General features: G+C 37.9%; 1 protein-coding gene across 2 annotated transcripts in view; it reads left to right on the top strand.

Annotated features, from left to right (window-relative positions):
- Positions 1 to 18,216, top strand: part of LOC114469886 (EGF-like repeat and discoidin I-like domain-containing protein 3) — a 139,094-nt gene extending 120,878 nt beyond the window's left edge. For both annotated transcript variants that reach the window (XM_028457774.1, XM_028457773.1), the window contains exons 9-10: positions 2,134 to 2,289; positions 15,457 to 18,216. In XM_028457774.1, coding sequence (XP_028313575.1) covers positions 2,134 to 2,289; positions 15,457 to 15,606 — 306 coding nt within the window. In that variant the 3' untranslated portion in view covers positions 15,607 to 18,216. The remainder of the gene's footprint in view (positions 1 to 2,133; positions 2,290 to 15,456) is intronic.
- Positions 18,217 to 25,650: the final 7,434 nt, after the last annotated feature.

The raw sequence follows: 25,650 nt of genomic DNA, 5'->3' as shown, positions 1-25,650 counted from the left end.
TTTTTAAAACATACACACAACTAGTATTTACATTTAAAACACATGAAAACAGTTATTATAAAAGACAACTCTACCAATGTCTCCACAAACAATGATGATATTCTATTTTTTACATTTGAATAAAGAAATCCAATAATGAGGCTTTTTTAAAGAGTGATAAAGTCCTAAAACTAAAGTGACAAAGTACAGAGTCACTTAGACATGGGAATAAATAATTTAAATCTTGTCAGATTGAGTGGAATTTGATTCAACTGAATTGGAAGTTTAATTACACCCTAAAAAACACTTTTTCTGCTAAATCAATATACGATTAGGCATGAAATAATGTAGATTATTGATCCTAGTCCCATTCTTCACGTTTTCCAAAGTATTTACATTTAGCATTTTTAGTTGTAAATTGTCAGAGTGACTGCCTATTATGAGTTGAACGCTGGCTATTGAAATTTAATTTAGCTCTTGGCTGAGATTAGATCAGTGACGTCACTAACTGTCACTGTTGGCCCCGCCCCTCCTATAAACAATGGCAGGAGAGTCTGGTTTCCTCCTCTCACAAACCTCAGTGAGCATTGATTGACAGCTGCTGTGACTGGGCGTGTCTTAACTACTCTTAGAGCAAAGATCATAATCAAAGCATATTTTGATTTTCCTCCTAGTGGCAGGTCACTAAAAACCTGGGTGTGTACAGTACTTACACTTTAGTGTTTACTTACCGCTGAATGAGAGATGAGACAACGTAGTTTCTACACAGTACAAGTGGTGAGCTGAGGTCTGCTTTTGGAGCACTGGCGCTCGTGCACGTGAGTGAGGGGCGTGGCTTTAGAGGGAACACAGAGGGGAGGGGTCTGGTAAAAGCGGAGCACTCGGAAGGTGCTACTTTCAAAATCATGCTAGTTTTTGAAAATTACCTACCCTGCCTTTAACCATGTTGCTGCAACACTTAAATGTTGTCTGTCTGTCCATATTTCAGTGTGTCCAGCATTGTTCTTAACAAAAAAGGAGATTGAAAGCACTTTGATCATGTAGAATCCACCATCTGTATGCATATGATGTTTTTGGAAAATAAATCATCAGGCGATTGATAATCATGAAAGGGTTTATTTGATACCACTGCCACTAAAAAAGAATGTTTCATCATGTCGTTCAACATAACGCCATGTAATGGCATTATAATGGAATGAAACTCAGCCCTATCTCCTGCACTATGTCTGCTTAGTGCTTTAATCTAAAAAGGTTTTTCCTTTTTTCTCCCTTTGTTATTTTTATGTCAGTGCAGTGTGACATAAATAATCTATGTTGGCTTGTGACCAGGCCAATTAATGTGATGAATGGTTGTCTTATCCGGTGTGTGCAGCAGATTCAGCATAAAAACAGAAATATATATAAAATATATATATATATAACATTTGTATGTGCTTTTAAATGCTGGTGCTATGTCTCAGCAAAATGCAAAGCCAGCACCCGTTCATCATCCTGAGTTGGCGTTACACTGATGGATGTTATAAGTGAGATGTATACAGTATTTTTCCTTTCACTACAAAAGGCAGGAATCATTACATGTTATCATAAAATAGGCTGCTATAGTAAATTCCTATAGATATCTTAGTTTGTATTGTGACATTTCTGATTCGTTGCAAGTTTGAATTATAATCTTTTTTAAAACCTTACTTTGTAATATGATTCAAAGAAAAGAAGCTCTGGGTGTTGTTATTGTACTCAAACATAAGCTTTAAATGTTGAGGCCTAACTGAATGGCAATATGTCAATAAATGGAAAAGTGTATGTATTTACTGCAGAGAGCAGTTGTGCAGTAGATTCATAGCAACAAATGAGATTGCATTAAACATTAACCCAAATGGAGCAGTGCGGGTTTCAGAAGCTGCTGTAGTGTGCAGTTTGTGTTTTGCTGAGGCTTGTGGACTTCGCCTTGTTCAATTTTCTGTGAATAATTCAAAATGACTTCACTTGCACTAATTGTCTTTATTAAGGCAGTCGCAAGAAGATATCAAAAGAAAGTAAAATATCTGATGAGTATGTAACACATGTCTATGTCCTTATCAAAGATAAATCTGATCTCACAGGTTTTTTTTGTTCTTCTTCATCTTAATTTAGTTTTTTTCCTTCTTGTTCTTGCAGGTGGACCTGCTTGTGCCGACCAAAGTCACAGGTGTCATCACACAAGGAGCCAAAGACTTTGGCCATGTCCAGTTTGTTGGCTCATACAAAGTTGCTTACAGTAATAATGGGGAGCGGTGGAATATTTATCAAGATCAGAAGCAGAAGAAGGACAAGGTATGCTACGTTTACACCACATGATGGATTTCATCATCAACATCCATTTGTCCAGAAATGTTGGTTCCGTCAGTGCCAAAACAAACATTGAAAAATGTGATAAATTTAAGTGGCTGCGGGCAATGTGAAAACTGAAAGTTTCTATCACACTGCCAAGAGGCACCATGGGTATACAACATTAGAAGGAAAAAGCACAGCATGCGCTATCAATCTGAAGAAGCCATTATCAAAAAGACAGTCGCCACATTTACATGGGAGCTTTAATTCCTCTTTAATTCAGAATAAAAGTTAATTCCTCTGTAAATACTTAATTCCTAATGCAAATGTAATTTGGAATTAAACTTAAATCCGAATTAGGTGGCTGGTTTATTCAGATTTTAATTCCAAATTAAATAATTCTTCTTTCTTGTAAACAATTCCGCACATGCACGACTTGTCGCTATGACGCGCTGGTGACGACATAGTCCAAGATGGTCACCCGGACTAGAGCAGAGACTATTTATTTAATAAGAGCCTTGAAAGACATGGATATAATGAAAAGAGTGGATGGAAGGAGGCAAAAACATGTGGACATTTACACAGACACACAGACCTCGACAAACTGAACGGCTTCATCGGCACATGAAGCACCAGAGCTTCACTGATGATGCGTGGATCATTATAAAGTTCATTTTTCACTCATCGTCCTGTATAGTGGCTTTGATTGACCAAAGTACAGACTTCTATCTCTCTTCTCCGCTGCGTTATCTCTCTTCTGCTCCGCGGTGCAAAGTGACACCGTGTTATTGTCAAGCTGCTGCTTCAACACTACAGTCAAAATAAAGGTGAAAAAAGTAATCATGTGATCTTCTATGTTGTAGCCGAAAAGAAAAGGTTTGTTGTGTGTTTTTCCCGATAAACGTGAACACTTCACGTTCACCCCCTGTCCAATCAGAAACCTCCCCAACCCCCAGACCCAAAGCGGAGTTGATTAAAGCCGAATACACCAGTTTTCCATGTAAACTTCAATTCGGAATCACTAAGAACACTTTAATTCCAAATAATTTAATTCGGTATGACTAATTCTGAAATAAAAAAACATAATTTAACCGTGGCTAGTTTTAACCAGGAAAACTCTTTGGAAGCTGACTTGTTTTCCCTTCCCTCTCACTTTGGTATCTGTTTTTTTTTTTTTTTTTTGTGTTTCTCAAACGGAGGAAACCTGGCCCGTTCTGTTGCCTCTAACTACTTCACTATCAGATAAGACCACGCTGTCCACCTGGTGAGGCCACTGCTTTGCTGAAAACCTTGTTTACAGCACTTCAACAGAGTACATACGTGCTCGCCGAGCATCTACAGCACTTGAAACAATGCTGAAGCTTAGGAGACTATCTGCTGATAAAAGGGAAGCGCAGCAAATACTGAAGTCTGTTGTCCTTCAGAAAACTGGTACCAGAAGACCCCCCCCCATTTCTCTTTAGTGGCAGTGAAAGGTTTAACTTTACTCCTTCTTATTTATACCCAACCTATCTGGTTTACAAAGAAACTTGATGGGGAATCCAATTGTTTGCACCACATGATGTTTTATGTCCTTTGTACCTAAAGCTAAGTTCTCTGCACAGCTTTAGCACAAAAATACTGTAGATCAAAAAATATATTTGTGTAAATAGACAACCTCCTGGTACACAAATACAATGACTTCGCCCAAATAATGTCTCTGATCCCCTGCTGAAAGAAACATAGTTATGCCTTGTGTAATGTAATCAAACCATTACAAGATGTCTGCAGGGAAACTACAAACGTGAGTTCTTCAACAAATACAGAAAGTCTTCATGCTTGAGTGCAGCCTTTATTGTGGTTCACTAACTTTGCAAACTGGCCTAAGCAAGCAGATGAAAAACTTAAAATGAAAGAACATGAAAGAATGGGATGAGGTAAATATTTTTGACTGAGATTGAAGGCTGATTTTAGACAGACGTTTAGCCTTGTCGTCCCTCCCTCCTTCCCTCTATTCTCCCTGTTGTGTTAGACAGGTCTGAAATGATGAGGACAGCAGAAACCTTTGTCTTTAGATTGGCAGGAGGAAACACATCAGAAGAACAGAACTAGTGGAAAGAGCAGTATTTTTAGTTGATGGATGAAACAACATATTTAAAAGTAGAGTAGGTATGTCTAGTGCAGGGGTCTGCAACCTTTTCTCCCAAAGGAATCATTTTGCCTAATCTCACCTGGATTAAAGTCCTTCCGAAGCCGGAAAAAACAAAAAAAAAACCTTCTTAATGAAGACAATTTAGTGTATAAAATAATACACAGTTAAAATAATATCAAATAATTTCTTAGCAAAGATTTAAAACTCAAGGTTAGCCACAGGTGCAAGGAAATTGATGGTCTGTAGATGTTGCAGGAGGTGGAGTAGGAAGGTGGCGCAAATTGATTTATTTTTGGGTTATCAAATTGTTTTGCCATAATTTTATTTGGAGTTAATGTAATGAATCAGCAATACCATCTGTAAGAATTAACAATTTATTATTATAATATTTCTTTAAAGCTATAGGGAGCCATTGCGAAAGAGTCAAAGAGCCACATGAGGCTCCAGAGCCGCAGGTTGCAGACCCCTGGTCGAGTGCAACCAGACAGACAGTTTTAAATGTTTTAACGTGATCTAGTGGCACATTAAGAATCCAGTACTGAGACAATACAGTAATGAAGGTATAGGAGGAAAAGGAAATAAGCTTTACCCATGAGATGAGCTAGTCGTGTGCATCAGATCCCTCCATGGTTTTAACATGAAAGAACAAGGCAAGGCAAGGCAAATTTATTTGTATAGCGCATTTCATACTCAAGGCAACTCAATGTGCTTTACATGATAAAACATTCAATTGTTTAAAATCAATAAGAACATTTAAAATCATCAGTAAAATCAACACACAGTAACTCGTCTTGAGCCAAGCGTGGCATGAAAACCACACAACCTGCTGACCCTTGAAATGTCTAACCAACGAGACAACAGTTCTCGCACACACTTGGAGAAGAGTGTTTGTCTCAGAAGATGAGATGAAAAGAACCTGAGGGAATTCCCAAAGCGGAGCTGCTAGCAGATGTTGTCCTTCCTTATTTGAAGTTTTCTCAGTGTTCTGGCCTTTACTCTGACTGTAAGCTGTTGAATGCCCAACTGTTAGAGATAGACAGATGATTATGATGTTAGCCACATCGTGATGTTCGCACTTTCTGGCTTGTTTGAGCTTTACATTCTAGAACGTTAGTTTTCAAAACAGTGGTACACTATAAATAAGGCTGTACAGATAATATTAGTCCTAATGTTATTTACATTTGTCACAAATACGTGGAGTTAATTTATGTGATGTCCTTGCTGTGAAATTCCTTTTAGTCAAGGGGGTTGCAACAAAGTAAAGCACAAGTACTAACTGCAACAACAGTGAGGCACCAAACTTCTGGCCACCGAAAATGGCCCAAAACACTTTTCTTACCAAAACAGGATGTTGTGATGATGCTGCGTTCTCTTTCAGCAACTCAGTCAGTTCTAGGTTTGTGCAATATTATGTAATGCATGAGTGGGATCAAGTTAACCGTTTTATTTTTTTTATTTTATGTTGTGCATTGTTGGAATGTCAGTGCTAAATAAATATTTAAATGTATTTAATTGATGGTGTTCTCATTTTCGGTTTCGGCCAGTCATTTTTATTTCGGTGAATCCCTAGTTTCTACATAAAAATATGGATTACCAAACTAAATATTAATTTACAATTGGTTTTGTATTTTGTTATTGAAAGTTTTGAAACACATCATCATTTGATTGATCATTACCTCCCTGGAGCTAGGACTGGGCGATATGGACCAAATACTGTTTCTCAAAATGACGATAGACGATTAAAATCTTGATCATTTTAAATCTAATGAAGTCTGACCAGAAACTCAGGGATACTTTTGCAGATACAAAATGTCACACAGGCACATTTATTAACAAACAGCTGCACAATATGTGCTACTTTTGGCTTTTTCTCCTCTAAGGGGACAGCATGTGTGAGTGAGTTCTGTAGTGTGGCTTGTTAGTGATAGATCTGGGTTAGAACACAACATATTCCAATCCATCTAGCTGTGCTTTTCATGCTGTTTTGAGAAGTAGAGAAAGCAGTGATTCCTAAAATGAGTATTTTGATACAAAATAAGATATAAAAATATATATCTTGATATAAGCGATAGGCTTGGGCAGTAATACCGTATGCTGCGGTGTCATAAAAATGCAACGGTATCAGTTTCAATATCATCATTAAAAACAAAATGCAATGCACTGATGAAAGAGATGAGCATTAAATATTAAATATGATTTATTTAATGCCTAATGATTCTATGTCCAGGAGCATTTATGTGTTGAATGGGTTGTCATCAGGAGCGTACTCTTTGCTGTGATTGAGCACTGATAACCGTAATTCTTCGGTATGTCTGTAGTACTAACATAAGCCTGACTAGTAAATGGTGTGATTTGCTTGGATGTGCTGTGTATGAGCCACAGACATGTGGCGAGACGGAATGGGAATGAGTGTTCAGTCTGTGCTCAGCAGAATTTCTTATTGTGACGTGACTAAAGCACATTTAAGACCTATCTGATCTGAATTTAAGACAATGTAATACTTTTTAAGGCCTTTTATTGATAATAATAATATTTAAGACTTTTTCTGACTTTTTAAGGACCCGCGGCCACAGTTTGGTGACGCTGTCTGAGCCTTACGTCATCATTTTTAATTAGTCACGGTAATACCGTATACCACGGTAAAATGGGGAGGAGGTTTGACGATATCAAAATTTGGTTACCACCCATGCCTAATAGGCAATATTGTCATTTTCTATATTGTTGCCCAGCCCAACCTGGAGCTGGTCTGTTTTATATTAAATCTAATCACAGATACAGCAGTACTGGCAATAGGCAATTTGTAATTAGTGGAATAGTAAGAATGGATCATCTGAAAATGCTCTTAATGTAAGTCGTCTTTGGCCTTTAAATGTTAGAGAAGCCCTGGCTCTTACGTCACTGCCTCTATTGTCATGACTGTAAAATTCAGAACTGAATTCAACTGTAGGCATTTCATCTGAGCGTGTTAGCTCAGTATTAGAGGGCGAACATGTTGAGCATGGCTTCTGAGAATGTCAATCAGTTTGTCCCCAGACAGAAGCAAGTGCTGCTCAGATGTACGCTTCTACAAGGTGCGTAGCAGCCATTAATGCTCGAGGACACATTTGGCTGTTGCACTTCCGAGGCTCCTCCTGCCTCACCACAATGCCTGACTTGGCAGCAGACGTATAGTGTGTGTGTGTGTGTGTGTGTTTGTGCTCGTGTGAGCGTGCGTGTGTCTGGGTGTCTGGTTGGAGCACAGTGGTAGAAGCTTGTAAGTATTCTCCTCAGCTTCCCCCTCCTGCTCCTGTGTGGCAGAAGCTGCAGGCAGTTAGATCCAGATTGAGAGAGGAGACTGTGTCAGAATACAGATGTTGTCAAAGCAGGCCACACCAAGCAGCATCAGTCCCTGCAAAAACTCCATACTGCTTTGTTTGCCTTTGCATTCCAAATAAATCCCAAATACCTGTGTGCACGTGTAACTGAGACAAGTAACAACATAATCCACTGTTTAAATATAAATAAACAAGCATGAAATGCCAGAGTTTGGGTGCATTTGCAGCCTTTTTTTTCTCTTAGGCCACAAGGATGGGTAGTGCTGGTGTACTGCACCTTCCTGGGTGCATTTACAGAGCCCACAGATGAGGATAATCAAGCCCCTGCAGTAATTGATTTATATTTGATAGTTTACATATTTATGAGTGGTAGAGGTAATTTGACATTAGAGCAGTCCGTCTACTGTAGGTCAGAAGGTAATTGAATGAATTAATACAGCCATCCTATTTTCTACAACTCGTACCACCTTTTTCTGTGTACCCGAGGGCTATTTATTACCTTTTGAGCTTATACGTGCAGCTCAGGACTGGGGGAAAAATTGTTGAAATGACACGCTGCTAACCTCTCTGAAGAAGTGATCTGAGACTATAAAGAAGGCAACACAATGATTAAAGGCGTTTGATCCTTTGGGGTTACATTGTCTTGTTTTCATCATGAAAACTACACATTAGTTCACAATTTGCTACCAAGAACAGCACAAAAAGCACAAAAATGAAGTACTGTCTTATGTCACATGCAGGGCTTTAAATTAAAACCCGCCAATTCGCTAATTGCATGTAAAAATGAACTTTGGCGGGTAACATTGTAGCATTACGAGCCATTTTGGCTGGTGAAGAGCTAAACACCACTGCTGTGTCTATTTGAATCGGCAGGCTGTATAAAGTCATTGTTGCCAGATTGGGCTGTTTTCCGCCAAGAAATTTGAGGGTTTTTGTTTGTGTTTCGATTTTAAAATGTAATGTGTATCTGGCAACACTGCTTGTTGTACTAATCTTACATTTCCCACGAACACTATGTTGTGACGTGTCATTCAACAATTGGCTACGTGCTTACATTAGCGTGTTATGGTTTGGTATCGGAGAAGACAAATGGAACAGTGCAAAACAAACAATAGGAGCTGAAATTAAGTAAACACACGTGGAGATATTTATCGGGTGTTGAAAAACCTGAACTGCAAATAAGGAAGGCTGCTGCCGACACAAGGGAAAATGTAGATGAAAGAGGATCTGAAAAGAAGAAGAAATTGAGGTGTTTTAATACTAAATGGATGTCGGGTCATGAGTGGCTGGTATTCGGCTATTTGTTCACCTTTAAAATGTGAACTATACAGTTTGTGGGGAGTGGGATTGAATGCATGTTAGTAAAACATGTTTTCTCTACAGTACATGTAATTCTTAGTACTGATTACTTCTATTCTCTCTAACTTCAAACAGTGTTTCAGGGATCCAATTTTGCATCTTTTAGGCATTGTTACAACACTGTTTTTAAATTAAATGTGTATATGTTTACCATTTTAATGTATTTCTGCAATCAGCTAAAATAAAATAAATTCAAAGAAACATGAACGCTCATAATGTAGTTTTTTTTTTTACCGACAAAAATTTTGCTGATGGAAAATCTGGTTGGCTGGTAACTTTAAGAACTACTAGCCATGCTGGCTGGTGATCTAAAAAGTTCATTTAAAGCCCTGGTTACATGTTATTTCTAAAAGATTGTCATGCAGGTTTACTGCTTACTTGCATCATCACTGATCTCTTTAATTTATACAATTATGATTAATCATTATTTATTATCATCTTGACCCTAAATGAATACATATTTATAAACTATTTAATCTGTTGTCTAATCTGATAGAAATAAGGTTAGTTTCTAGTGTTGGGTAAGGTAAGGTACACCATATGTTCATCTGTTGGCTGAAAAGTTTAACTTTAATGTGCTGTTATGGGGGACGGGGATTGATTTTATACTGTCTCCTGATTTGATGCTGAATGACTGATGGCTGCAGGGTGATGCATTTATTCAGTGTATGAATTAACCTTCTGCTGTCCACCAAAAGAAAATCCACAATTATTGTTATTTAGAAAAGAATAAAAAAAAAACTTTCAGCATAGTGGGAACAAGCTACTTTTAAAATATTTAAAGTTTAGATTTTAGTTTTTGTTTTAGTGTGATTACTAAAATTGTAATTGCATGATAGTTTTGTCATATTTTCATAACATTAACCGGGGTAAGATTCAGTAGCTTGGATATAGCAGTAGCTCTTATGCTGCGTTCACACCGGATGCGTCACAAAATGTTTGTACGACCAGATTACATACAAAGTCAATGGATAGATGCGTCCCAGATGCAAATTCTCTCCTGTGCGGCGGTGCGGTCCGATCCGCACGTCACAAACGTTTGCCGTGCGAGCACGCTTCCGATTTTACGCGTATCTGCACATTCGCAAGAGTTGAAAATATTGAACTCCTGCGGCTGTTTTGCGTGACAAAAGCCAATCAGAGTCTTTGTTGACGATAATTTCAGGTCGTCAACACGGACACCGGTCTGTTCACCCATTCAACCATGTGTGACCATCTGGAGCTGTATGACAAGGCCTTTATAACCGGGACTGGTCTCGAAAGGATTTGGCATAGAGGAGAATCAGCGAGGAGGAGGTAGTAGCAGGTAAAAGTTCTCTCTGTAGCACTGAGCTAGGATAGCATTAGCCGCTAATCACACCGGCTCTTTTCACTGGTGGTTTATGTTTATGAGAGGAGAAAAAGGAGCGCAGCTCCTCACGTCAGTAGGCAGTGAAACTCACTGAGTTGGATGTGTCGCTGGTGGGCGGGGCTTCGCTTGGGGACATTTTTTGATCTCGCGACACATGCGGAAGGTTTCGTGCAGCAGATGCGTCTGGTGCCGCAGAAGACGCATTTGGTGTGAACGCAGCGTTTGGCTTTTTAGCACATGGACTGATTTTCTGACCTCCCTCTAGGGAAGGATGGGTATAGATAACCTAATGTATAATCATCTGTTTAATACATTTATTTTTCTATACATAGTGTAGCAGGTCTGCCTCTGCATCAAGATTGTTGATTGAAATCCACTCGAGGCTAAAATGTTTCTAAAGGAAGGTTGCATGCCTGAATGTGCTTCATACATGTATGATTTATTTATTGGAGTGCATAAACTGAAAAGAAAGAACAAGAATGTTTTCATTGATTTTTTTTTCTCTTGAACTCCCTTTTTAAATTTCAAATAATAATGAAAAGTAGGTTGAAATTTAAAAAGAGGAATGACTGAACAAAGGTTCTGCATGTGGTACTTTCTTGTTTTAATGCTGTCTTTGTTTTATGCTTCAATACACAAGAAAGAGAATGGGTTTTACTTTGTGGGGGAAATGATAAGTCATAAAGGTGGGAGGAAAGAAGAGACCTGCAACCATGTGAAACAAAAGATTTTAAGAGTACACCATTGGTAGTTCCAGGTTTTAGTGACAGAAAGCACAGGACTGAGACAAGCAGTGTTGGGTAAAATGTAGTGATTATAGAAGAAGCTTCACTACACTGAAGAGAAATGTAGCAAGCTAAGTTTCTATAAAATGAGAAAAAGCTTAGCTGCATGACAAGCAATGTATATATGTATGTATTTATCATTTATCTTTTATATAATAATAATAATTATTATTATTATTATTATTATTATTGTTTCTGGTTTGTTTTTTGCACCAACCACCAACTTAAAGTCCTTGAACTGTTTTTAAACTGTACTTAAGGAATAAAAACTTTTCTGATTCTTAAAGATACTTCATTCCCAAGTCATTGCTAACGAGTGATCAATGAAACTGGGACAAATCAATTTTATTAAACTTTTCTCTAACAAAACAAACACATCATCACTCAGCAACAGGTGGTGTGGGTGTTTTCATTAATGATGATTTCTGATCATTTAGATCTACAGTAAATGACTGTAGATCAGCATTTAGTCGTATTCGTTACTTTTATCTACCTTGTGTTTTCTTTTTTTTTCTTTTTTCTTTTGGTTTAGAAGTAATAATAATGAATAATAAAAACAGATTTAATAATAATAATAATAAATAATAATAATAATAATAATAATAATAATAATAATAAAGTATAGGCTAGCCTTACTATGGGTCTGCCTATATGTGGTTATTAATATGTTTATCAGCCACATTCTGTAATACTACTAAATATCAAATTATCCATTTAAACAGTAACAAACTAATATTATACTTTTCAACTTCTCCAGTATTTTCATGTTTCCTTTCTCTCACACACGCACTGTAATGGTAAAATGATATGCACATTATCTTTCTGAGCTTATAGATGCCAATATATGCTCAATGCTCTGTGTTCCCTGTGTTAAGTTTTCTTATCTGTTCTCGCAGGAGATTCTCTCTCAATGTCAGACAATCTCATACCATGTCCCTTACCTCTGTTATGTGATTAACCAATAGGAGCCTTTTTGATCAGCTTTCCTTTTCATCCTATAAGAAATGTGTGCTTTTTACACAAGAGAGAAACTCAACTAATTATATTTTGACTTAATTTCATCAGACATATAGTGTACCAGGGTAGCGGCCTCCAATGTTGTAATGGCGCATTGTAGGACCTTGTTTTTTGGGGGGTTTCACAGTAAACATCAGAATGTGTAACCGTTCTGTGAGGTCTCTATCAGTGACATGAACTTTTTGAGGTTTGTCCACGGGGATTTACCAGGTGAACAAGTCTCTAACTATGCTCACTCCTCTGCCATGGTCTCCAGCTGTGTGTTCTTCCATTCTGGCTGCAGACTGGAGCGGGTGTCAGCAGGTGGATAGTTACATGATGTCACATGGGAGGAGAGATGAGTTTAACGTTTCGAAGTTCCCTGAAAATATAGCTTCTGTGGAGCTGAGAAATGTAGTTAAAGCGCTACGTGCCCAGCGCTGCAGACATGCGTAGCTAATGTGGTTAAAGAAAGGGAGGGAGAGGTTTAAGTGACTACCATCATTGCATATCAATCACTTTTATCTTTAATGTCCCCTCACTGCTGAATCAGCAGTCCGTGAAAGTATGAGGCACTTGTGGATTTTGATTCATGTTTCCTGAATAATATGAAATGCACAGCATCCCATGTAAAGTATTTTCATTTTACATTTCAAATCAAACTAAACTTTTTCCTTTTTTTTTTTTTTATTATTTTTTAAAATACAAACAAAGAAGCTGTAGTGACATGTGGACAGAAAATCATCTCTTCTTTCATTTCCTCTGGTCTGTAGAGTCGAACACAAAGTTTCAAACTTTTACATGTTTGGAAAATGCAATCTGTGCTCCGAAACACCTGAACCCAAGGAAAACACAAGTGAAATCAAAGTTATAGCTGACAGACAGCAACCTAACCTGTATCCACTGAGAAAAGACAGCTCATGTAAAACCCCTACAGAGAAAGAAATGCTAAGAAAGAAACCCCTGGTTTGAACCCATCCACATCCCCCACATCACCATTTTTAGGAGATGCAGTATTTTATTTATTGATTTATTTTACTGCATTTGTGTGTTGTGTAGGATTGTGTAGCGCTCCAAGACTTCAAATATGCAGTGAAGTTGTTTTTTTTTTGTTTTTTTTACATATTGTTGAGGTTAAATACAGGTGAACTCATTAAACATGCTATTTTTCATCCATTTCCATTTGTTCTAAGAACCCCAAAAACATAGTATTTGAGGTTTATTTTCCTAAACTCGCCTGTTTTCCAGAGTTTTAGCCTCTGAAAAGTCACTTTCTGAGCAACTCTACACAAACAGGCTGATTTAAAGCCTACTTATGCATATTCATGAGTGGTTGTGTCTGGCCCGCCCTCCTCACACCCACTCCGTAGCGGGGGTTCACCGGTACATACGTAGGCTGTAGAAAATACATACATAGCACTGCGCGAAGGACGCTGAAATGCTCACCTTTGTGGGCGTGTCTGTTTACATGTCAATCACGGCAGAGAGCTTCCTGGAGGTGCGGCTTCTCCAGTTCAGTGCAGCGTCAAACGCGTCATCAAATTGGAGCGAGGTGTTTGGGCTCACCCTGCAGTAAGAAAGGAGCAAATCACCCTCTAACGATTGAGGGAATCAATAAAAAAAAAACACTTTGGGCATGTGTACAGTATGAAGCCCTAATAGCACTTTTATCATGTTTAAAGCATACAAAAGTTAATTTAGCTTTACATGGGCTCTTTAACCTATTATTTTGTTGTTTAGTGTAAATACCAGGGTTGGGGTCAATTATAATTGTAATGAATAATTAATTACAATTATCGTGTTTGTTTGATTGTAATTGAAAAAAACTGTTGCTGTTGTAATTGTAATTGACTTCAGAAAATGGACTTTGTTATTGTAATTTGCATGTAAATCCTATAAAAAAATAGTCAATTATAATTTGAGAATCATGGAGAACCATGTTAGAGTTCTATGGCTTACACATACCTGTATGTAGTTAGCATCATAGAAATATGTTTCATATCAAGTTTACCCGTCACTTTTCTTGAGGACCATTTTAAAATTAAAAAAATAAAAATAAAAAACACAAAAAAATAAAATCGTATATTTTCATGGATAAGGAAGCCTAACAAGGTAACCAAGAGATAAAAAAAACAAATGATGTGATAGATTTGATTCACGACATGGGTCAAAATTGACCCGTCGTTTGTTTGTTTATTTATTTGAGCATCATAAAAAACACATTTTATTTACAATACATAACATGTATTCAGAGGAGAAAGCTCAAAATAAGTAGGCAGAAGTTAAAGGAACTTAAAGGTGCCTAACCCTCCTTCACAAAATAACATTTCAAACATCACCTTTGGTGTTTCACAATGTAAGAATACTATATAAACATAAACAGTGCATATACATACATAGTTTTTTATCCTATTGTCATAAGATATGCTAACAGAAAGCTATGAGATGGTTTAATTCAGGCTCAGTAATTGTGATTAATTGTAATTTAAATGTAGTATTTGAGAATGTAATTGTCATTGTCGTTCAGGGGTAAAATAATGATTGTCATTTTTATTGTAATTGGAAAAAATGCCAGTCACTGTAATCATAATTGAGTTGTAATTGTAATTTAAAAATGTAATTGACCCCAACCCTGATCTACCAACCTTTTCTTTACCACAGTGTTAGGACAAACCTGATTGGCAGAGAAATAAACCTACAGATGAACAGCAGCTGGGGGTTTCACTGATCGTCACGGTGTCAGTTCCAGCTGTGCCACATGTTTCCCACAGAAGAGATGTGTAGATGTGTTGACATTAGGCTGACATAAAGAAGGGTTCTTAGAATAGGACAGGGTTCCAGAAATGGCCTCTTCCTGGCACGTTGGGAATCTCAGGCCTGTCTTTGATTGGCTGCACTTCATTCAGTGCCTGTTCAGCCATCAGGTCTTTAAGGAAACATTCAGGTGAAATCAAGCAACTAATTGCAGCAAGATGTGGCACACCTGCCTCCAGTAAAGCGCCATTAGAATTTAATGGCGCCTTTTATTTTTCATGCTCATCATCAAAGACGATGAGCTCACAATTTGATAACGGTCTTAGATTAGTGGAAGCCCTGAAATAAAATAAATAATATCCAATGTGGGGTTTTTAAATGTAGGAAACTTGAATCTTTAGAAGCAAAAAAGAGACATTTTGGAAAAAAAAACTAAATTGGATTTTGAAAATGTACTCTTTCATGTTGCCATTTCTGCAGGTGTTCCAGGGAAACTTTGACAACGACACGCACAGAAAGAACGTGATAGATCCGCCCATCTACGCCCGGCTCATCCGCATCCTTCCCTGGTCCTGGTACGGCAGGATCACCCTGCGTGCAGAAATACTTGGATGCACAGAGGAAGAGTAGAGCCCTTCATCTTCAGTCGTCCCCTCTCCCCCCAGCATACTGCAGTGTCTCATTGCAGAAATAAACTGTGCAACCTGTAAAAAGAATTTGATTTCCAATGGATTTTTAAGAGAATACCTGTCTGGTTGTGGTGGGTTGCTGTTTGTTCTTTTGTACAATGATTTAACACCTGCCCCTGTTTCGCTTTAGTCCTTTGTTTTCTTATTTAAAATGTGAACTTTGTCTTTTTGTTCTCCTTAAGAATTGCCACTTCTAAGGTATACACAGGGGAGGGGGTAGAGATTACAACTGGGATTACTGCTATTTTAAAATGTTGCCATGGAAACTATTGTACAGTGTCACTTTTTAACAAGAATGTGGAATTTGTCTGTTGTGCTTAACACGTTTCATACCATTTAAAAACCCTCTAAAGTACCAGCTAGAGATGTCACATGATCAGATAAGTTTAAGTTTAAATTTCATTTTGATCACCACACCTCCTGAAGCCATGCCTTTACCATAGTAGACATTAGCATTATTCCATCGATAGAAACACTAATAATGCTCTTGTATTATATGTAATAGAAACTGCATGGTGCGACTGCGTGAATTATTAATGTATATTATGCCAAATCGTTTAAAGCCACTCTGATTTAGGAACCTATTTTTACGTGCATTTCTGCAATATTCAGACTTTAAAAGGACTTATTTGGGAGATAATGAACTTTATCTGCAGTTCAAATGGGCAATGAAGCTCACATAATTATATTTAAGGGAAATAATGTAATGCTGTATAAATTTTGTTTTTTAATCGGTAACTACACGTTCCAACGCATATTTTTCTATTTGTTTAGTTTGTGTCTGTTCAGGATTTATTTCCACTCTGCTTTCATGTTCATTAAATCTTTGTTTAATGTGTTCATGTGGAATCAATTAAAAACTCAGGATAGATGTCATTCATAACGACCCACAGCGTATCGCTTTCTGGTGGAGTTCTGTGTTTCTATTAATTAAAGTGTCAAATGACTGAAAGCAATTAATCCAATCATTTTCATATGCATAATTCAAGTTTGAAACATAATGATTTAAACTTCTTTAATCCTAACATAAAGAGTAAAACCCTTTAATTAATTGAATGCTTTCTGAAAGTCTGAGGTTACGAATATATTAAATTATGTTAATGTCTAATGCCTGCAGTGATAATTGACCATGGTGGCATTATTGGATTATAATTCAATGCAGAAAACGTGTTCATTCCTGTGGATTTAATTGTTATTATAGAAAATATATTTGATCATTGTCATTACAATTTAAAGCACTTATAGGTGTATTCCATATGACAGCAGCTCTCTGCATGCTGTAATGGTTCCATGGTGAAGAAAAAATATTCAGTTCGACTGCTGTTGTGAGGAATAATGATACTGTCATGACAAACGCACCAACTATTTTGTTGATGCAGTTTTCACCGTATGGCTTCTACTGTTGGCTGTAAACAAACAGTGATGCTCTATTAGGGAAACAAGTACTGCAGTATAGAGAACTGCATTACTCAAGTTGTTTTAGGCACAGAGACCTAAAATCAGTGGCCTGTTCATTCTAGTCATCGTTCAACCTCTTCATAACAAGTTGTTTCATATAAACAAGCTTCAGTTCGCGCTCTGTATGACAGCAACCCAGACCTAAAGAGAAAGTTGAACATTAGCGTACGCAAAAAATGTATTAACCATCTTTTATTGCCCGACAAGTTAAGATAAAAGAAAAATAATCTTTTATACAAGGTTTTGAAATAATAATGATAAAAAAGCTCAAATGTGCTGTTGTCTTGGTGTGAGGAAGAGAAATGAAGTGTGCCATTATTGTGCTGTCACTATCACAAACATGATGTGAAGTCTGAAGACAAAATCGTTGAACTCCTAGAGACGTGGAACAGGGGCACGATCCTGATTTAAAGAACTTCAGTGTGTCACGTTGTGATGAAGTAACCCATGATGATGGCTTTGGAATTGGAGGTTTATGTGATCTACATGGGCAGACTTTGCTGTAGAGTAAACATTATGTGCAAATAGTTATTGGTGTAACTGTCAGTATGTGTATTCATGGACACAACGTGAAATTAATCATGGGCTGTTTGTCTTTTTCCCTGTTTGACTTTTGGGTTCCTACTGGCAAACAGACATTTGTGTCAACTGACCCTCAGTGAGCGTTCTTCACAAGCAGGCCTGCTAAAAGAAAATAAAATAAAATAAAGTTTGAAGGACGTTTGCATGTTGTTTGATCTGAAATTGTACACTGTAACTAAGATTTCCATAGGCACATTAAGTCTTTGCACATTGTTAGGATCTAATAGCTTTTTAGGTTCACCATCCATTGCTCAGCATTAAAACGTGACAAGGGTGCAAAGTTGAAACTCATTCTGTCTTTGTGTTTCTGCATAAACTGTTCACACACTTTGTTTCTGACCTCCTCTGAGCATCAACCAAGATATGGAAAAATGTACTCATTACATTACAAAGGCCTACTGGCTAGGTTCAAGCCTGTAGAGGAGTGTGAAGAAGTGTACAGTCAAAAAAGACATTGCTTCAATGAAAGCTCTTTCAGTTTGAGGAATAAAAAACATATCTGTGAAAAGCCTTTGGTTGTTGCTTTTTTTAAATTTAAATTCCTTTAAAAAAAAAAAATCCTCAGCTCATCATTGTTTGTGCTTTGGGTTAATTTGGGTCATAACCATGACTAAGCCAACCACACATTTTACTCTTTTTTGAGACACACTTGTCAGTGCAACACATTACATCCTCCTTGAATAGGCAGTGAAGAAAAAAAGAACAGCAAATATTTAGAACATTTGCACTAAGCACATAAGGTGTTCCCTGTACTCTTTTAATTATGATCATTAATTAAGACTATGTTATATTTATGGTGCTGTCTCGTACCCTTTTAGCATTTAGTTAAGGCAATGTAGTTACCTTCAACTTGAATACATGGACAGAAGAGACAATGGGCCAGATCAGAACGACTCGTAGGAGCCTAGGGTGTGCAACAACATAGGACATTTACACAGATTTAGAAAACGCAATCTGCATTTACTTACAACATTTTAAGTTTGAACTGTGCACAAAATATAACACTCATAGAACGCACTTGAAAAAAATATTGATATAAAATAAAAAAAATACTCAAAAATATACTCCCGTCCTCGAGTTTTTAAATAGTTCTCTGAATGTTCATTTCACAGAAACAGCCTAGTAACTGTACATTAAATAATAATAAAAAGCAGCCAAGGAAATCAAAGTAGTGCAAATGGACTTATTCTGTGTTACTGTTTAACTTGGTTTCAAGTTTTTCTTGAGGAAAATTAACAAGTCAACATTTGAAGGTTGGAGGAGGGACCGTTGAGCATTTACAATATGTTCTGCTGTCAAAAATACCCATTCACTTACTGAGGTAGCTGGTATACACAGATAAGTCTTGGCTAAAGATGAGAGCAGTGGGTAATGCTGTGTATTGCTCCTCCACCACTCCAGAGGAGAAGCAGAGTGAGATATTGGCCTGGAACGATAACGACAATTCTTTGTCAACTCCTCTTGGAGACTGTGTGTCCTGTTGGTTAAAAGAACCCCCAAGGAGGTCCTCAAGAGCATTTCTCTTAGGTGGAGGTGGGGAATTTCTACCACTGTCCAAATCCAAATTTCCATGTGTAGGTTGGGGGCTATCTGGCACTGCGCCTCCTTCTTCACCACTGTTCTGAAAAGGTAAACATTGAACAAACAAAATGTAATTAGTAAAGTACCTGGTGCTGCCCTTGTGTTGCTTTCAACTTAAAGGTGCAATCCGCAAATTTCAGATCCCTCTCTCCCCCTCTCTCCCCGCTGCTCTCTTGCCCTGCCTCCAAACTTTCCAAAGTCCCTCCCTCAGAGGAGCTAACAAGCTAACGTTAGTCCGACAGCAACATCACAGTAATATAATATGCTCTGTTCAAAGCATATTACTGCAGTGCTTCTCTCTCTCTATGTGCACACACATCAGCAGCAGCAACAACAGTGTAAACGGATATTTTTCCTGGCAGCGATTGTTAGAATATTGAACAGTCTTTTTCCAGCTGATGTTTTCACTTGTGTGCATGAAAGCCCAAGGATCAGAGATATAGGGTCCATCTCTATATTAATATGAAAAACGCTGTGAATTTCAAGTAGGATTTGAGTCCAATATCTCTGAAGTTTATGACAAGACCAGAGGCAATGAGTCAGTGTTCCCACTTCGGTTTTACACTTAAGACACAGAGGGGGGAGAGAGCGGTTAAAGAGATGCCGTTTGTGAGGAGGTATACAGTATGTACTCAATGTATATTGCATTTCTCTTGTCCGAGTACAAATTTAAATCTTTTTTGCATCAAACCAGATACAAAAAAGATTTCAATACTGCATTGTCAAAAACTGTCAATATCACATGCTTTGTGTCTAAGTTCATCACTCAGAAGGGCTGCAGCAATGGCTTGCTGTAGTTCCAAGTAACCCTCAATCATGAGTGAGCTGTTCCATCTCGTGACCACGTCCATCGTTAGTTTATGCACAGGAAGCTTGAACAGTTTTAGTTTAAAGGTCAGGACAGCTGTGGCGGATGTAATGCAGTGAAAAAAAGTTACGATGCGCCTGACTTTTCCCAGCAGCTTGTTTACACTGTTTACTTTTCCCCACCTGGGACGCCAGGTTTAAAGTGTGAACAAAACACTTTATGTGTGGACACCAGTGGGCGTGCACTGTAGCTGTTCACACTCAACGTTCTTGAAGCCAAAATACAGCGATCAGTGGCGCATCCATCTTGCATATTTGGCATCATTTGGAGCCAGAGTCTGCGCAGTAGGGGAGGAGCCCTAGTAACACGCCCTGCCCATTTAGCGTACTGCCCAATCATTGGCTGTCAATCATCATCATATATGACATAAAATCCCGTTTCTGTCAAATAACTTATTTAAAACAAACTTCACAGGAAATAGAGCACTTGAACACAATGTAGGGTGATAATAACTAATGGCCACAGCAGAGTTTAGGGTTGGAAAAAAATTATGTGACGAGTATTTTACAGTTTGACCCAAATCCCATCTGTTATCATTGAGGAGGCGGGGTTTATGACCTTTACTGCAGCCAGTTAGCAGGAGGAGCTCTAAAAGTAAAAGCTTCACTTCCGTGATGGCTTGTTCTGTCCATCTTTTTTACAGTCTATGGTGGAAACACTCCAGCCTCTTTTACTGCAACTTTCATGTTTCTTGCGTTGTCAGTTACGACAGGAATTCCTCTGGTGTTGACATACATTTTGTCAAGCTCCCACTCTGTAACTGCAGATTTTAACACTTCTCCTATGTTGGTTCCTGTGTGTGACTCAAAAAGCGCTCTTGTCTGCAGGACATAACTTTTAATCTCTTATGCCTTTGTCATAGCATGTCCTGTAATGGTGATATAGCTCTGGGTTGCACGTGAAGTCCACCCATCCGTAGTGATGTAGACTGTCTAATTTGTGTACTGTTCATTCTTTGGTTATTTCATTTCAAAACCAAATTAAAAAAATGGAAACTCTGATGGTTTTTCTTTGTTTCATTAATTGAAACCCAGAAACAGGAAAACAGAAAAATCTAATACTAAATAACGTTTTCAAACAATAAACCCCTTCGAAGAGCAACAAAAGTACACTTTAGGATGGACACTGTCTCTCGATTTTCCACCGTTTGTAATTCTCCAGTCTGCATTTACTTCACCCACTGGAGCGTCATGTTTAAGGGGGAGTAATGGCTCCAGAATCACTACAAAGAGTTTTACGCAGTTGACGTAGTGCTTTTCCTCTCCACTAAAAGTCCGCTGAGAAGCCGCAGTGTTTGCATTTGTCGCCAACTGCGGTTGTTACTTTGATTTGAAAATCAGATTAGAAATACACTGGTTATTTAGTCTTTGGTTTTTCCATTTTCCTGATTCTGGTTTTCAAATGATTAAACAAAAATCTTTTTTTTCTTCTATTTTGTGTCTCTATGCCCTTGGAACCCTTACCTGGTCAGCCGACATGCTAAACCACTGTATCAAAGAAAGTGCCAAATCAACCATGTTCTAATGTCAGTAGTCACATGAGCAAAAGGTCAGCTTGCACATGTGTACAGGGTGGATAGTTTAACATTTGCAAATACCAGCTTTGTCAGGTTTATCTTTGGATTCCCATGCCATGTATTCTAACTAAATGTGTCTATCTTTGGATTTTTTTCTCTCTAAATGTTTAAAAACATGACACAGGTAATACTTAAAAAGTAATCTTTATCAATTTTGAAACATCATATTTTGATATTTTACATTATTTCACCCCCTGGGTAAATCCTCACATTAATGTGCTTGCTGTGAAATGCTGTAAAGGGACCTCTTCTGGGTTAGATTGCGCTATAATTTCAGGGAAAAAAGTCTTGCATTAGAATCTTATTATAACCTGATAATGACGTACGACACAGTAGTGAGTCATGGCATGGTGGTAGCAAATCCCTGAAGATGGGCCATCAGATTCTTATACAGCCCACACAGGAAGGCATTTATCAACAATAAATCAATTGGGAGTGAGGGCTCCTTTGGCCATTTTCTCTACTGTTGTGATAGTGATACAGCGTCGCCAATTAAATCCTATTATATGCTTTCCTCAGAAGTTGCAACCCACTTTCACAGTGATGGTAAATTTATGCTTATCAGTCGCAGCTGCTTAAAATAAGCACATGCAAAGTGGCTTATTGTGATGTCTGGAAAGGTTCTCAGTCATCCAGGTTGTGGTCTATCTCCTAAACCAGATGTAGGAGTCCATTGTATTGTCTTCACACATGATTCAGTATAGGGTCTATACAGTATGGCTCAGACATAATGCAGCCCTTCACAATCATTGACTTAAATACTAAAGTCATATTTGGAGGCAACACCCAAACTGATCTTCTATAAAACAGAGCTCGCCGGAATATTTTTTTTTGCTTTTACTGATGTGGCGGACAGGCTTAAGTCACTTTAGGGGGAAACAAAAAGAAAAGAAGCTCCAAACAAAAGGCCTCTGCCTGACTAACCTAGAAAGAAACCATCAAACACTCTATATTTACACAGTATGTCGGCACAGGAAACCAGTTGCAAGAGAGGAAAACGTCTTTTTGATCACACAGGGGAATTCCACATTGGGGGATTAAAGAATACAAAGGGTGAAGGAACAAAAACTAACAGGACCAAAGCCTTAAAGATCAAAATGTAATACAGCTGCCAAGAAGAACAGACTAGAACAACAAGAAAAAAAAGGGGGAACCACAATAACAACTACCAGACAAACAGGATGTCATCTGCAGGTACTTCAATAACTGTCAGCTGTGTAAGTTTAAAGTAAAGCGGTTTACGTAAACATTTGAATAATTCAAAATGTGTTCCGTTGCTGAAAGTTGGATAAGGCAACAATCAGAAAACTCTCTGGTCAACGTTCAGATTGAGCCTAAAACACTGCATCCGGAGTAGCTGGGAAGAGTGCAAACTGAGGAGCATTGTTTGTGATAAAAGAGGAGAATAAAAGTTACTGAGTTCATATTTATTCTGTTAAACATTGTCGTGTGAAAAAAAAAAACAGTTCCCATGGCTGCAGTAAGGATAGGACTCACATAATGCTCTACCGATTGCCAAAGCTGTCAACAGGCATTGGTAGCATTGGGAATGCACCACAGAGAAGTGGAAAAAGATAGATGAAGTTTATTACCTGTGACTTTCTACTACATCCTACAAATGGATGGATCCATCCCTGTCCCAAGATCACAAGACGAGGGCAAGAAGAAGAGTTCATAAAGTGTGAAAGTTGGTCAATATACTTTACAAGACTTTATTTTACCAACTTATTATTGTTGTCAATTAAAACTCTTTTACGCAATGATCGTTTAGCAGGATATAGTAAAAAAAAAAATAACACTTTACTTGAAATTTTATACTTAAGGCCGACATTACGCTGTCATTATGTGTCATTAGCATGAATAAGGTGTTATGAAGGCTGTCATTGTTGTTTGCTAAATTATGACAACTTTCGCTAAGTTATGGCACCTTTGGAGCTATGTTGGCATTTTTTGGGTTAGGTGGAGGGATCTAGAGCATGGGGTTAGCAGTGACGTGCCATCAGGGTAGGCAAGGTAGGCAGTGCCTACCCAAGGGTGAATTGATATTTTGATTATTTGTTTTAATTATAATATATTTATAAATTATTTATTTTTCCATTTCCAATAGCCTACAGTACCTATAAGTTTGAAAGTGTCCGCATTTTGTGCATTTCATAGCCCAAATTACTAAACAGCAATATTTCCTGGAATGGCTGCCGTCTCACTCCGCTGTAAAGCAGGAGGAGGCCACGCCCCCTCTCAAAGGCACATTACTGCTCTGCCTCTGTTCCCGTTAGCATGTTTTTATGCGTTTGCGCATGCGTAGTCAGTTCCCATTGATAACCATTTACGTCCAAGGGCAGTGTAGAGAGCTGCCTTTGGACGTAACTGTGCTATGCTATATGCTATACGTAAGTTCACAGTACATTAGTGAATAGATTCCATGTGACCGCTGCTGCTACGTTATTTAGCTAGTGGGCGGGATAACACTACAGGCAGGATGACAGCGTTCGAGACGTTTGAGAAACTTTTTTTTGAGGAAAAACGACAGCTTTTAAAAGATGGGAGACCAACACCTGAGTTACCAGACCTTCAGCAAAGGTAAGGTCAGAACATGTTTCATACTTTTCACAGTGAATGGAACAAAAGGAAGGATTGGCTTTGTGGATGCTCCTCACTGAGGCTGTTCGGAGTTGTTGTTGTTGTCATTTTCTCCGTGTTTCTGTGTTTCCAACACAAACAACAGATGTGCTGATGAGATATATCTTGTTGGGAGAGTATGGAGGCTATATTAAATAATTGTTTATGTTTCTTTAATGGTGTTTTACGATGTTGATTTTGTTAGATGGCTAAATGTTTGTTCATGTGGATCTTGTTGGGTTTTTTCTTTCTTATTATGAATTTTATATTTTGAGTGCATTGAGATGACTTTGTTGTAAATTGCTTTATACAAATAAAGTTGATTTGAATTGAATTAACACTTGCTAGCAGAAACATATGAAATTGTCATTGGTGGTCTCGATTTGCAACGTGCCTACCCAACCCTAGTGGTCACGGCACGTCACTGGGGGTTAGAGTTTGGTAGGGTTATGGTTAATGTTACGGTTCGAGGCTAGGGTTAGGGGTTAGAGAAACGAAGGGTTAGGGTTAGGGTAATAAACAATACTTAATGACAGCCCTTATGACACCTTAGTCATGCTAGTATTCTCCACATCTCAATTATTCATGGTATGAACTGAATGAGCAAGCCATCCTTGAATTTAAAGTTTAGTTTTTTCATACAAGAATATCAGGCATTTTTACCATATTTTTCATCATCCTGTTACTCTGAGTCTTGTTTTAGTCAAAAAGAAAAAAAACATCAACAAAATCTACAAAGATTAATATTCCTCAACAAAACACAGTTTAGAGATTGAGTGTTGTCCATATCTCCATGGATCAGGATTGTGTGACTGCATAGACTAACGCTAGTAGGCACATTGCGGTGCATCCACAACTTGAGCAACCAAGCTGAGCAATCGGTTTTTAAGTATGTACTGCTTAGTGAAAGATAATGACATTTTAATCTGCTCTGCTCTTTTGTTTATATGCTGTACAAATGATGATTTAATCAGTGGTTTTGATTGCTCATGATAATATCACTATACACATATAGGAGCCACCTCTGGGCAGTCCATTTCCTCTGTTATTCTTTCCATTTTTATCCTCCGTTAAATCCAATTTATGTCAAAGTGGTCTTAGATAGTGAATCTTTAGCAGTGATAAGGCTAAACACTGTTTTACATCATTAACTTACACAGATCTGACCTGATGTCCTTGTGGTAGATTGTCTCTTGATATGCTGGGAGGAAAATTTTGATTAACTGGGTTGAGTTACACTGATAGTAGTGGTAATGTCCAGTAAGAAACTCATACCCTTCTACATACCTGTGGCTGGTATG

Source organism: Gouania willdenowi, chromosome 9 (genome assembly GCF_900634775.1).
Source record: "Gouania willdenowi chromosome 9, fGouWil2.1, whole genome shotgun sequence".
In the NCBI taxonomy this organism is placed as follows: domain Eukaryota; kingdom Metazoa; phylum Chordata; class Actinopteri; order Blenniiformes; family Gobiesocidae; genus Gouania; species Gouania willdenowi.
The sequence above is the reverse complement of the archived record's forward strand: the minus strand, read 5'-3'. Positions and strand labels throughout refer to the sequence as shown.